This window comes from Mustela erminea, chromosome 4 (assembly GCF_009829155.1).
Source record: "Mustela erminea isolate mMusErm1 chromosome 4, mMusErm1.Pri, whole genome shotgun sequence".
NCBI classification, from domain to species: Eukaryota; Metazoa; Chordata; class Mammalia; order Carnivora; family Mustelidae; genus Mustela; species Mustela erminea.
Genome location: NC_045617.1, coordinates 118662192 through 118675431, shown reverse-complemented (window position 1 = coordinate 118675431; position 13240 = coordinate 118662192). Strand labels below are relative to the sequence as shown.

Here is a 13240-nt window from a genome sequence, read left to right as displayed (position 1 = left end):
CCCTGCTGTTCTCTCTCTCTTTCTGTCGAATAAATAAATAAAATCTATTTTTTTAAAAAAGTTGTTCTACTGTCCAGAAAGTTGCTTGGCTTCATCTCCAGCTCCTGTCCCTCTGTTTTCCTCTTCTGTCCTCCCCCACCCCATCCTGTCTTTTCTCTCATTCTCTCCCTCTCTCTCTCTCTCTCTCACACACACACACACACACACAGACATACACACAGTCCCCCATTAGTCCACAGCCTCTCGTGTTCATGCAGAGCTCCCACTTTCTCTCATTAATTCCTCCCAATCAGCCCACAACTTAGGTGACCATTTTACAGATAAAGAAACCAAGGCCCAGAAATGCCAGAGCCTCATCCTGGCTGCCTCCACCTTCCCTGTCTCCAGCCCATCTTCCCCCTCTCCTCCACCTTTCCATCTTTCTCCCACTTTCTGGGGTGACTGACAAGTTGCCCCCTCGGCAGCCCGAACTGTGTCCCTCTCCATCTTCATTCTCCTCCCTCCCTCCCCTCTCCTCTTGCTTGTCACTTTGTCTTGCTTCCTCCCCAATCCCAAGGCCTCCCTTGGGTCCCAAGATATCTGTAAAATGGCCGTTAGCTTTCCTTCTGGCTCATTAAAAATGAGAATTTGCATAGAATATCCATATGATCATTCTGTCTACAGCAAAACGGGACATGGATAGAAGGCACCATGCAAGCCGGGGAGAAAGGGGAGGACACTCACACTAGGAGGGGGGAGAACCCCAATCAGGAAGAGGTCAAGTGCTCACCACTGGGGTCTCAGGCTTCAAAGCCATCCCCCCTCAGGCCCTTTCTTGGCCTTTCTGATGGCTAATTACTTGATTTTGTCATTCTTACAATAACCAGCAAAGTAGGGACTGCAATTATCCCCATTTTACAGATGGGTAAACTGAGAGCCAAAGAGGAACAGTGGCCTGTCCAAAGACACACAGTAAGTCTATGGCAGTCCTGGGGGGCAGCACTCTCTACCATGGAGCCAGGCTCCCCCAACCCACATAGGCCTGCTGCACTCCCAGGAAGCCTGCCCGTCCTCACTCTCAGGAGGAAAATGTCATCAAAAGACACACCACTCATGCAGTTCTCCCACCCAGAACACCCTCCAGCTCCGCTGAGACAGGCCCACCTTTTCCATCGCTCCTTCCATCACCCCCTCCTCAAGGAAGCGCTCCCTCCCCAAAACCACTGTTTAGCAGATGCAGAGATTTTGGGAGACAAAGGTGTCCAAACCTCTTCTTCCAGCCATACACAGTTGGCCCTCTGAACAAGTGCAGGTCCACTCGCCTGTGGATTTTTCTTGATATGACAGAGTACTGTATTTACATTTTCTTCTTCTTATGACTTTTCTGAATAACATTTTCTCCTTTCCAGCTTGCTTTATTGGAATAGCACGGTATATACACATAACAGACAAAATACGTGTTAATCCACTGTTTGTTACCAGTAACACTTCCGGTCACCAGGAGGCTACTGATAGTTAAGTTTTCAAGGAGTCAAAACTCAGATGCAGCTTTTCAACCATGCAGGGTTGGCACCCCTAGCCCCTGTGCTGTGCAAGGATCAACTGTAATTGCATTCAAACCTGCCTCATCCCAAAGAGAACTCCCAGCAGCGCCCAGAAATATACTTGGCAAAAAGAATTTGATAACAGAATCGAGGGAAAGGAACCTGCATTTTACAGATGAGGCTTTGCTCAGCAGCCACAGACTGGCCAAGAAACGGTAGTTTGTTGGGACCAGAGTCCACCTGGGCTTTCTCTGCTGTCCATGGTGCTGAAACCCAAGAGCGCATGGGCCACCTTCATTCCACACACAATCTAAGAGCGAGTCCTTCAGGCTTGAGCTTCAAAAAACACCCAAAATCTGTCCCTTCTCATCACCCCCACCCCTCTTCTAATCCATCAGCACTTCTCACCAGTGGAGGAGGACTGGCCTCCTCACTGGCATTCCTGCCTCAGCTGCCCCACCCCTCCCCCAGTGTATTCCCTACACAACAGCCAGAGAGATTATAATAAACCCAAGTCTGTTAACATTCTTCCCAGCTCACAACCCTCCAATAGTTCCCGTATCATTCAGAACAAAAGCTAAGGTCCTCCCAGTGGTCCACAAGGCCCCACACGATCTGCCTCTCTTCTTCTACTTCCCTCTACCTCACTCACTCTGCTCCTGCCTCTTGGTTCTTCCCCAAATGCCAGCAGTCTCCCTATCTCAGGGCCTTTGCACTTGCTGGTTCCTCTGCCTGAGGCACTCTTCCTGGAGATCACAAAGCTCACTCTCTTACTGCATTTGGGGCTCTGCCCAAATGTCATCTCTGCAGAAAGGCCTTATATGAGATTATGAGATTATCTCCCCTACCTCGTCCTCTCTGCCCACCTATGGTGTTTTATTCTTCTCCATAACATGCCATAAGCTCCTATCTGAAACTGTATTATATAATGATGCATTTACTTGTTTGCTGTAAGTTCCTCTGGCCCTCTCCCCAAATGGGAGCTTACAAGGCCAGGGATCTTCTTCTGTTTGGTTCACTGCCATAAGCCCAGCATCCTGGCACACACACAATAAGTGCTCAATAAATATTTATCCAGCAAATGAATGAATTATCATTCAGAAGTGAGGGATGAAGGAACTGAAGAGGGGAAGAAATGCCCTACTCTCCTCCTCACCAGCGACATCCCACAGAGTTGGCTCTATGTGATTTAGAGGCCTGGAATCCAACTTTCTGAGTCCTTGAAAATCCCAGGAACATGAGGGGAACCAGCCCGGAATAAGTGACCACCAAGGGATGTGTCCCTTCCTATCTCTGGGGCCTGTTAGACAGGACCTCTCATAGGCTCATACATAGCCACCATGACTTGGTGACTCCTGACCCATCCTCCCAACCCCCACACACACACACTCCCCATCAAAGGAGCCCCTCCACCCCCTCCTTCTCTGAGCAGAACCCCTGGCTTTTGTTGGGGGAAGTCCTCCTAGGTCTCTCTCCACAGCTGACCCACCAGTGTTTCCCTGGAGAAAGCCAGGGAAAAAGGAAATAAATATTTCATTGAAAGAAGGCTCCACCTTTCCTCTCTCAAGCTCCAGAGTCACACAAACCTAAGCACCAATCCCAGCTCTGCCACTGACAAGCAGTGGGGGCCCAAGTGAGCCTGTGGGCAGTCTGAGCCACACTCATCTCTATTTAAAGGGGGAGGGGGGACATTTCTCAGAGTGGCTGTGTAGGGGCTGACACTGGGGCTAGGGCCTGGCAGCTTCTGTGAGGACAGTTAATGAGATGTCCCCAAGAAATATGTATATTAAAACACAAGAAGAGAGACACCTGGGTGGTTCAGTCTGTTAAGCATCTGCCTTTGGCCCAGGTCATGATCCTGGGGCCCTGGGATCAAGTCCCGCATTGGGTTCCTTGCTCAATAGGGAGCCTGCTTCTCCCTCTGCCTGCTGCTCCCCCTGCTTGTGCTCTCTCGCTCTCTGACAAATAAATAAAATCTTTAAAAAAAAAAAAAGGTGATTTAGTGGTCTTCACCCAGGCCAGTCCTGCTGAGGGGCCAGTGCTGGAGTCAGAGCTTGTCGGGGCTCAAAGGCTCTAGGAAGAGGGCTGGAGAACTCAGAATAACAAGCAAAAATGGCTACGAGTGTCCCTCAGTGTGTTCACGTGCACAAGCCCATTGAAGAAGGCACCCAGCCCCTTCCCAGTCTGATGAAGATCTGGAGGCTCAGGAAAGGATAGGGGCTTGCCTGAGGTCACACAGGAGTAGAGGGTGAGTCTGAGACCTCACCCAGGATACTCAGCAGCCCCAAATGGGCCTGAAGCAAGAAGTCTCAGGGCAGTGAGGAAAGCAAGCAGTGAGCTCCCAGGGTCCTTCCCCAGCTGCTGGGAAAGAACAGCACGGGGCATGCTTCAGCTACATCTCCAAGGAGCTCAGAGTGGGGATCCAGGGAACCCCACCTCAGATAGGAAAGCAGGCTGAAGTCGAACAGTCAGCCAACAGGGGAAGAGGGTCCCTGGAGGTGAACTCCCAAATCCAAGCAGGGGAAGGTCGCTGGCCTTCCCTGCTTCACTCTTTAACAAAGGGAAAGAGCTCAGAATGGATCAGGTTAGTGTGCACAGGGCTCCTCTGTGGGCCCAGGTCAGGGCCCAGAAACAAGAGACACAGCGGAAGCTGGAGGCCTATGATACCTGGACTTCCACGTGGCGAGGACAGATACAAAAGCCAAGGGAGGTGCACCTTGGTGCCGCAGTCAGTTGGGCATCTGCCTTCAGCTCAGATCGTGATCCCCCAGTTCCTGGGATCGAGCCCCATGTTGGGCTCCATGCTTCTCTGCCCCTCCCCTGGCTCATACTCTCTCTCTCTCAAATAAATAAACAAAATCTCAAAAAAAAAAAAAAAAAAAAAAAGCCAAGAGAGGTGAGTGAAGAAGCATGCAGCGATGCACACTGAAGGACCTCAGAGGTCCCCAACCCATCACCTTCATGTGGGTCATCAAGCTGACACTCCGCAAGGGAAAGTGAACAGCCCAGGGTTACACAACCACCCAGAGACAGAGGCAGCACTAGACTGGCCCCCCACCCCCCCATTATGATTAGTCATGGCGACAACTGACACCTTTGGCAGCCTGGTGTTTTGTGCAGGGCCCAGACTATGCAGAAGGCCTTACACTGATTCACTTACTTCACGTTCCCGGCAACCAAAAAGGCAGGTACTATCGATATCCCCCTTTCACCAGGGGGAAACTGAAGCCCAGAGACCCTTAAGGGACCGCTCACCACAGTACAACTCCTGGTGAGCAGAGCCAGGCTCTGGGCTCTCAACCACTCCGCCCTACCGTGGCGTCCAGAGGACAGGATCCGGAAGGTCAAAGCCACAATGGGGCTGCCACCAACAAAGGGAAGGGTTGGTTTTTGTTTTTTTTTTAAACCTCAAAGAAATCTTCAAACATGTTCCACAAAGGAAGCTGGCGAGAGAAAATGCTGCTTCCTGTCCAAGAGGGCAGGCATGCAAATTCAGGGCAACAAGGGCTGGGTGGCTAATGTCTTCTTTCTCGTCACTCCCGTCTAGCTTGGAAGCAAACCCAGAACGGAGCGCAGCCCCACCATGATAGGCCAGGGTGGGCACATCAAAGGCACACCGGAGAGAGCAGGAAAAGTGACCCACTGACACCCAACCCAGGGGATACGCAGAATCAAGAGGTGTCAGCACCCTGCCAAAGGCCAGAGTGGCAGAGAAATCAGAGTGGACAGGCCAAGTCCCCAAGGCGGGCCGGGCAAGCTCAGGGTTCATCTTCACGTCAGTAAGAAGATTGACCTGGCAGTCACCAAGCAGTCACATTGATGGGAGCATGGGGGGAGACCCAGCCGGCGCAAGGTAGGCCTCGTCACTCGGCAGGGGATGCCCACACCAGGTCCACTTAATTTCTACCTACGGTAGAGTGAAGGGCGGCAGACCAATGCGGTGGAAGACAGGACGCGTCTCCAGTTCAGGGAGGCCTGGTTGCTAAGCTACAATGATGGCGACCGGCTGCAAGACAGGGTCCACTTCCCCTCTGCATCCTTGGAGGATGCGTGGCCAGTGGGTAGGGCATCCTGGGCCCTGGCTGCCGGTCCCAGTGCTGTGACTCCAGGAAGCAGTGAGGAGAGAGTCCACAGGTCTCCCCATGAGAAGATGCTACAAGCTCATACATACCAAGCTAAAGCCAGTGGCAGGACCCCTCCCTGCTTCCGGGTCCCTGGTCTCTTGGGGCCAACCCCATTCCATCTGATTGGGAGCGAGAAGATTGCATGCTCCAGCCTCTGTCCCTGTGCAATTGGTCCCAATCATCCCTGAACTCAAAGACCAAACTGGGAAGCATCCCCGTTTGATACCCATTCTTTTAGGTCCTAAGGGTTGTCTTCTTTTCCAGCACTTCTCAGAAAGCCTTTCCTTACAGAGAAAAATGCCTGGAGCCCAGGGCCATAGACTGTGGGGACGCCGCCTGTAGGGAGCAGAGCTAGACGCTGGCGCTGAGCTGACTCTCCTGCACCTGTTAACAGAGGTAAGAAGGAGGCCCCAGAAGGGCAGTGACGGACCCAAGGACACAGGGCTGGTCATCTGTTGGCTCACGTGTTCATTGTACAAACATCTATTAAGGCCCCGCTGTGTGCAAGGGTGGGTGAAGAGCACAGAGGAAAAGTGAGCCCTGTCCTTCCCCAGCCTCGGCGGGGGGGGATGCCCAGAGCCTTATGGAAGAAGCCCAGGGAAAGTTCAGTAGGCACCGGGGTGGGGGAACTTGAGGCTTCCCATGTGGTGAGCCCTGGGGACCGTCAGCCTCCCTCCAGGTGAGCATCTCTGCCCAGGAGAGAGCAGATGAGGGAAGACTGTAGGGAGGCAGGGCCTTGGCCTGAGCCTAAAGGGCAAAAGGACCTCCCCACAGGGCCCTGAGCAAGTGGGACACAGCAGGTGGAGACAGTGTGTGCTAAAACACTCTCTCGGAACAGCAGACATGACCCCAGCTGCCAAAAAAAATTTAAAATACAAGATTGGCTTGAAAAAACTCTGCTCAGCTCCATCTTGCATTGGTTCCTGTCCTGTGACCACTAGGACCAGGCCAGGCCCCTCAGCAGTGGCCTATCTGCCTGACTCACTCCTATCTCCAGCCTCTTGTTCCTGCTGTTCCCCCAGCTGGCATGCCCTTCCCCTCCTCTTCACTTGTCTAAGCCTGTCTCACTGCGCCAGGCCCTGTGCAGCCCTACAGCCTAGCTCTTACTTTAACAGATGCATCATTACATCCCTCCATTCACTTACTCAGGCAAACTCCACGAGCCCTCGCTGCATGCAGGGCAGGGCGTGGGTTCTGGTGGTTTTTACTGCTCCCCCACCCCCACCCACCAAAAGCCGGCGGTGCCCCCTGGTATCTCTCCTCTCCTCACACGGGGCTGCCTACACGGAGGCTGTGTAGCCCAGGCCGGCTGGGACACTCAAGCAAGTCTGGAAGGCTGAGCCGCTTCCCCTTCCTGGCCTCCGGGGCCAGCAGCCCCTCAGGGTAAAGAACCCCAAGACAGGCACTGGGCACTGCAGCAAGAAATGAGAGGAAGCAGAGCCCTGCATCTTAGCCTGATGCAGCTGCAGAGTGGCCTTGAGCTCTCATATCCCTGCTTCCGCCTCCAGGAAAGAATTCTGTCCTTAGAGAGTCAGGAGCAGGCCAGGGCCAGCCAGGGAGCTCAGTGCAGGAGGGAGCCAGGGTCCCAGGTCCACCCGACCTAACCCCAGGTGCCTCTGCTCTGTCAGCCTCAGTCTGCCCTTCTGCAGGCAGGGAGAACAACCTCAGGCCCCCTGGGAGAAGGGCGAAAGAAGTAAGTAGCCGGGAGCTGGGTTTTGTTATCAGTCAGCCATTCCCCAGACGTTTACTAGGCAGCTACTATGAGCCAGGGACAGTGTTGGTGACGCAGCTGAGAGCAAAATGAGCAAAAAACCCTCTGCCCTCATGCACCATCAACAAATCTGAATTTACTTGTCAAGTGCTACAAGAAAGACAGAGCCAGCAACAGGGAAAGGAGAGTAACAGGCCAGAGGAGGGGCTGTCTTCAATACTGTGGTCCCGGAAAGGCGTCTGAAGACAGCAGGGACAGCGGGGAAGACACCTGAATGTACTGAGCATGCAGGCTACATAGATATTCAGGGAAAGACAATTCCAGGCCGAGGGACCAGCCAGTGCAAAGGCTCAGAGGTAGGCTGATGCCCAGAGTGTTAGAGGAGCAGTGAGGAGGCAGGTAGAGAAATGGAGGGGAGAAGGAGGAGAAAAGGCCAAGGGCAGCGGGAAGGGAAGCAGGCATTCTGTCCACCCGTAAGGGGTCTCTGGATCCTGCGGGCACGCTGGGGCAAACCTGTCCTTTCTGGTTTCCCAGCGACACGAGCAGTGCGAACACTTCCAGCCCCGGGGCCACAAATCTTTCCAGCTGGCCAAGCTCTTCTCCCATCCCCTTGGAGCCTCCAGGAAGTGAGTGTCCCCTTTACACCCGGAGAAGATGAGTCCAAAGATGTCACAGCAGTGGGATGAGGAAGCACCCCAGCCTTGAGACAGCCCTGCCAGTCGCCGCCCTTGCTGACAAGAGCCATCTAAATGCAGGTCTGAAGCTCCACCCCGGGAGCTGGAGCTGGAGGTCAGACCAGCAACAGCTTGACTCACCAGTGTCTCCGGAATATCAATAGGGGACACGGGGACACAGCGGGGAGATGAGGCTCTGGAACTTCTCGCTGTGCAAGGGACAGGACGTCCTCCAAGGAACAGACCTGACCCATCCACCCCCGCCCCTTCCTGCCCTGTCACCACGCAGGGCAGGCCATCTTGCTCCCACCCTAGCAGCACAGGCCCAGATATGCCCAGGGTGCTGGAATCACTCACCAAAGAGGACCAGAACCAAAGCTCCCAAGTGACCCCCTGGAGAGGCGCCTGCCAGGAGCTGGCCTGTGTCCTTCCTGTCACATGCACCAGAGGTAAAGGAACCATCTACTGGATTCAAATTCTACTCTTGCTCTTTTCCAGCTGTGTGACCTCAGGGGAGTTGCCTCACCTCTCTGATGATCCTCAGTATTGCCATCCGTAGAATGGGGCTGTCTTGAAGGCTAAATGAGTTAACATGTATGAGGTACATAAAACAAGAGCTGGTCCACGGAAGGACTCCGTCAGTATTACCTACTAATATCGTCCATTCTTCCCTCACCCACACAGGAGGCCCGGGCTGCTACTCAGCACTTTTGTTTGACCTTCAGCAGATCCCTTAACTTCCCTGAGGCTTTGTTTTCCTTATCCATAAAATGGAGCACTATGGGAAGTAAACTGAGGCTCACGTGGGGCCCCAGGGGCAGAGAGAGGCTGTGGGGGTGTAGAAGTTTATATACCCCAGACCCCAACCCTGAGGGGCCCAAGATGGTAGAGGGAGGCACTGAGGACAGGGCCACATGGGTACCACCCCCTCAGGCCTGTTCCTCCCTCCTGGGGTGACTCACTCGCATTATCTCCAGAGCCCAGGCAGGGCCTGCTCTGCATGCCTAATCCCAGCTGCCTGGCAAGGAGGAGAGAGTCCTGGCGCTCAAAGACGGGGAAAGGCACCAGACGCCTCACGCGAGCACGCATGCGCACACAGGCCTGTCCACAGACGCTATTACCCAGGCAGGCCCGCCGGTCATGTGTCCAGAAAATCACATACATGCACCCCTCTCCCCCACACGGGTCCCGCACTCACTGCCTTTGGAGCTCACCTCACCGCCCTGATGCCACAGGACCAAGTGTCCTGTGAGAAGCAGGCTGGCCCTGGACTCCTGAGGCTTTGTCCCTAGCCTAGTCCCTGAACGTGACTTACAGCTTCCATTAGCACCCAGCCTGATCTTCAGCTCTCCCCAGGGTCTTCCTAGGAGTGGCCAGGCAATGGGGACGGGGAGAGCTGGAACCAGTGCACCCCGATCCCTGATAAGAACCCTCTGGTGTGTGTTCCTGAGCTCCCACAGCCGTGGGCCAGAAGCACGTTCTGTTCTGGCAGCAACCAGGTTTATCCTCATTTCACCGGTGAGCAAACCAAACCTGAGCAGCGGAGTGACTGTCCCAGGCTCTCACAGCCAAGAGGCCGCCGAGCCAGAGCCCAGATCTGTCTTCCAGAAGCGGCTGTTAACCACACGCTGCCACCTCTGTGATTTGGGCGGTGGGGAGACAGAGCCTGGCTCCAAGTTCTGCCGCAACACCTCGCTGTGTGAACCTGGGCAAGCCACCTCACCCCCTGAAGCCTCAGTGTTCCCCTCTGTGAAATGGGAACAGACACACCGGACCTATAGCGTTGTCTCTAGGATTCACAATAGTGCAGGGAGGGTGCCTGACACAGGGAGGGCTCAGTCAAGGACCACAGGACGGCCTGGGGAATGAGCCACATGACTGAATGATTAGGGTGGGAGAGCATGGCACTGATGGGGAGTGGGAAATGCGGGCCCGGGGCTTCCTTTAAGCCCTGTGCCAATGGCCCAACCCATACTGGGTGCTAGGCAAGAGCTCCCCACCCAGAGGACAGAGATCCGCCATATCCTGCTTATATGCCCTTGGGGAAATCACCTACTGTCTCTGGCCTCAGTTTCTTCATCCATAAAATGGACGCAATGGTGCTCCCCTGCAGGACCCCAAGCCTACCGAGCAGGCAGGCACCCAGGACTTGCTGGCCAAGCTCTCCCCTCGGCTCTGATGTACATCCTCAGTCTGGCAAGCACGCCTTCCCCTCCACTCCACTGCCTGGCACTCCTCTGGGCAACTCACAGATGATTTATACTTCAGAGGACGAATCAATACCATATACAGCCAAAGACATCTTTAATCTTTCACAGGGATTAGGCTACAAGGTACCGCAGCCTCTTTCTACAGGCCGCTCAATTCTGATTTCAATTTGGCCAGCTGGAGCACTGCTTTCTCTCTCCTTTTCTTTTCACCCACATAAAGACGTTCCTCCAAATCAAATTTCATTTAGCAGGTGGGGTAGGGAGACCTAGTGACCCTTACACGAGGGCAGGCCCAGCCAGGGTCTTAGGGCTGCGAGGGGAGCCAGGAGGAGGTTCTAAAGACGTGGGAGGTTAGGCCCTGGGCAATGGGATGGGGCGCAGCGGGCAGGGGGCACTGGGAGGGACACCGGTGCCGGGCCAAGGGTGTCCCTGAGTCACGGACCCTGGCAGCAAAGCTAGTTTTCTTTTTCTAGAATTCCTTTTTAAAAGTCTTTAGTAGACGATATATTTTCTGACCACCAAATACCTTCTAGATGCTTGTAGAAAATTCAAACAATAGTCTGAGTTTTGGCCAAAATGCAGTACCTAGGGATGCCCGGGTGGCTAAGCATCTGCCTTCAGCTCAGGTCATGATCCTAGGGTCCTGGGATCAAGCCCCGTGTCAGGCAACCTGCTCTGTGGGGAGCCTGCTTCTCCCTCTTCCTCTGCCTCTGCTCCTCCCCCAACTTATGCCCCGCCCTCTCTATAACAAATAAAAATTTTTAAAAATGCAATACCTAGACCTCACCCCAATCCCATACCTCTCCTGCTCTTAACACATCAGCAGGTGTTCCTCCAGGCTATGTGTGTCTGTCTCTCTGTCTGTCATGCCCCCATCTGTGGGAAATGGGGGCAGAAGATGGACTGATGACTATAAAAGCTGTTAAGACCTCTAGTCCTGAAGCCAGACAGCCTGGGTTCAAATCCCTTCTCTACCTCTTTACTTATATGACCTGGGGCTGGTTATTATTGGCCTCTCAGTGCCTCAGCTTCTTCCTCTGTAAAACAGGGAAGTCTACCTCACTGGGTAGGGAGGGTTACCCAGGACAACAAGTGTCAAACGTGCGCTCAGTCGGTACGAGGCACCTAGGGAGAGCTACATAAGCACTGGGAGGGGCTTCTAGGTCCCTTGTGGCTGGGACTGAATACCACTGAACACTACAATTCTAGACTTTCTGTCCCTCCCTTTAGCACCTTTGTCCACAAATCCCGTAAAGATTGCACCTGAAACCGAAAGGCAGTGGACTTGTTTGGGAAAGGATGCCAGCCATGGAGGATGGGTACCAGTAGGGCAGGGTGGGTGGGGCCAGCCCAGAAAGAGGTCCCCATGCCCTGTCAGAGCAAAGCAGTAAAGGACACGTGGGCAGCCAGCGGGAGGTGGCTGCGTCCCTGGGGGTCTGACACCGCCAGGGGACCCCAGGAAGCTGCAGCACGGCCCACCTGCCTGGAGGCGGGAGTGGGGGCCCATCCAGCCCACGCTCCCCTCTGCCTGGCCAGCTGCCGACATGGGGAGTGGCCTGGAGCCCAGCCACTGGTCAGCGCCGCCCCACTTCCGTCCTCTCCACCAGGGTGCTGGCCCCTGAGCTGCTCTAGCTCTACAATTAAAGGGGCTTATCTGAGATTTATAGCAGGATTATGCCCACAGGGTGTTACCAACACCAGGCTCTGGATGCTCTGTGGTCCTTAGGAAAAGCAATTAGAGTCCCGAGGTTCTGCGGGTATAAATATACAGATGCCGTCCTCCAAGGTCGAGGGCGCCACAGTGAGCTCTTTAGAGACTGAGCCTTGGGAGAGGCCTGGGCCCCTCTGCCAGGAGTTGGGCCTGTCAGGAGGGGAAGAGGCTATCTGCTTCCCCCCACTCAACACTCCACCCTCAAGGAGCTGGCCTGCTTGGCAAGGTGCAACCGGACCCAGGTAGAGCCCCATACCCAGGGCCTGACTGGGCTGGCCGTGGGCTGCACTGGACGCCCACGGCCAGGGTCCCCTGCAGGCCGCCCTCCTCAGCATAGACAGGCCACAGAACTGACCCTCTCAGGGGGCCAGGCTTCAGGATGCCCAAAGGTTTAACCCATGTTTTGCCAGCCTCTTGCTTGCTGTTATCTAAAAGCTTTATCCCTGGAGATTTTGAGGACAATTAAGGGAATGCAGGGAGCTTAAGGGGGAAAGGTAGTCTGTGGCAAGAGCCTGTGTCCCAGCTTCTCGCATCCCATGTACCGACACCGATTCCCCGATGCCACAAGGAAACAGCACAGCCCAGCCCGCCCCAGTCTCTCACTCCCACACACAGCTCCACCCCTCATACAACCCTGGCTCCAAGAACCTGCTAGCTGAGCCCCCATCTCCTGGGTCCCTGAGACCCTCCCTAAACAAGGCCACCTCCGCCCATCCCATCCTCCCTCTGCCTAAGAACAGCAGCCTTTCCGCTGGATCCCACGCCAGGAAAATCAATAATCCCTCATCCAATACCCTAGCCCTAGGGGTTCCCTAGCCGACTGGCAAGACCACAGACGGCTCCCCAGGGCCCAGGAGACAGGTGGAGGTCCATGAGGGGAATGGCCCAGGGCAGACAGAGCCCATGGCAGGACGCAGAGGACCTCTCAGGCAGCACTGGGCCACTGTGCCCTGCCATCCCCCATTCCCAAGCATGACTCACCATCCTCCCGGGACTTCTGGATGAAGGCCTCCACGCCGCTCTCGCCATAGCTGCCCTCCGAGGCCAGCGTGGACACGTAGTTCCACTTGAGGGCGCGGACGATGTCCACCATGGCCTGGGCCTGGTACGTGTCCGAGGGCACCACGCGGGAGAAGAAGTCGTAGCGGCTGTTGTCACTCAGGTCGGGGGCTGTGGAGGCGTAGCTGATCTGGGGGATCTGGGGGCGAGAGGGGCCGCTGATGGGGGTGGCTGGTACCCCCACCATGCTCAGCCAACACCACACCACTGCGCACCAATCTCCTTCCC

At 54.9% G+C, this 13240-nt stretch overlaps 1 protein-coding gene across 6 annotated transcripts in view; it reads right to left on the bottom strand.

Annotated features, from left to right (window-relative positions):
* Positions 1 to 13240, bottom strand: part of GRM4 (glutamate metabotropic receptor 4) — a 117386-nt gene that overhangs the window by 49558 nt on the left and 54588 nt on the right. For all 6 annotated transcript variants that reach the window (XM_032340602.1, XM_032340600.1, XM_032340603.1 and 3 more), the window contains exon 3: positions 12935 to 13151. In XM_032340602.1, coding sequence (XP_032196493.1) covers positions 12935 to 13151 — 217 coding nt within the window. The remainder of the gene's footprint in view (positions 1 to 12934; positions 13152 to 13240) is intronic.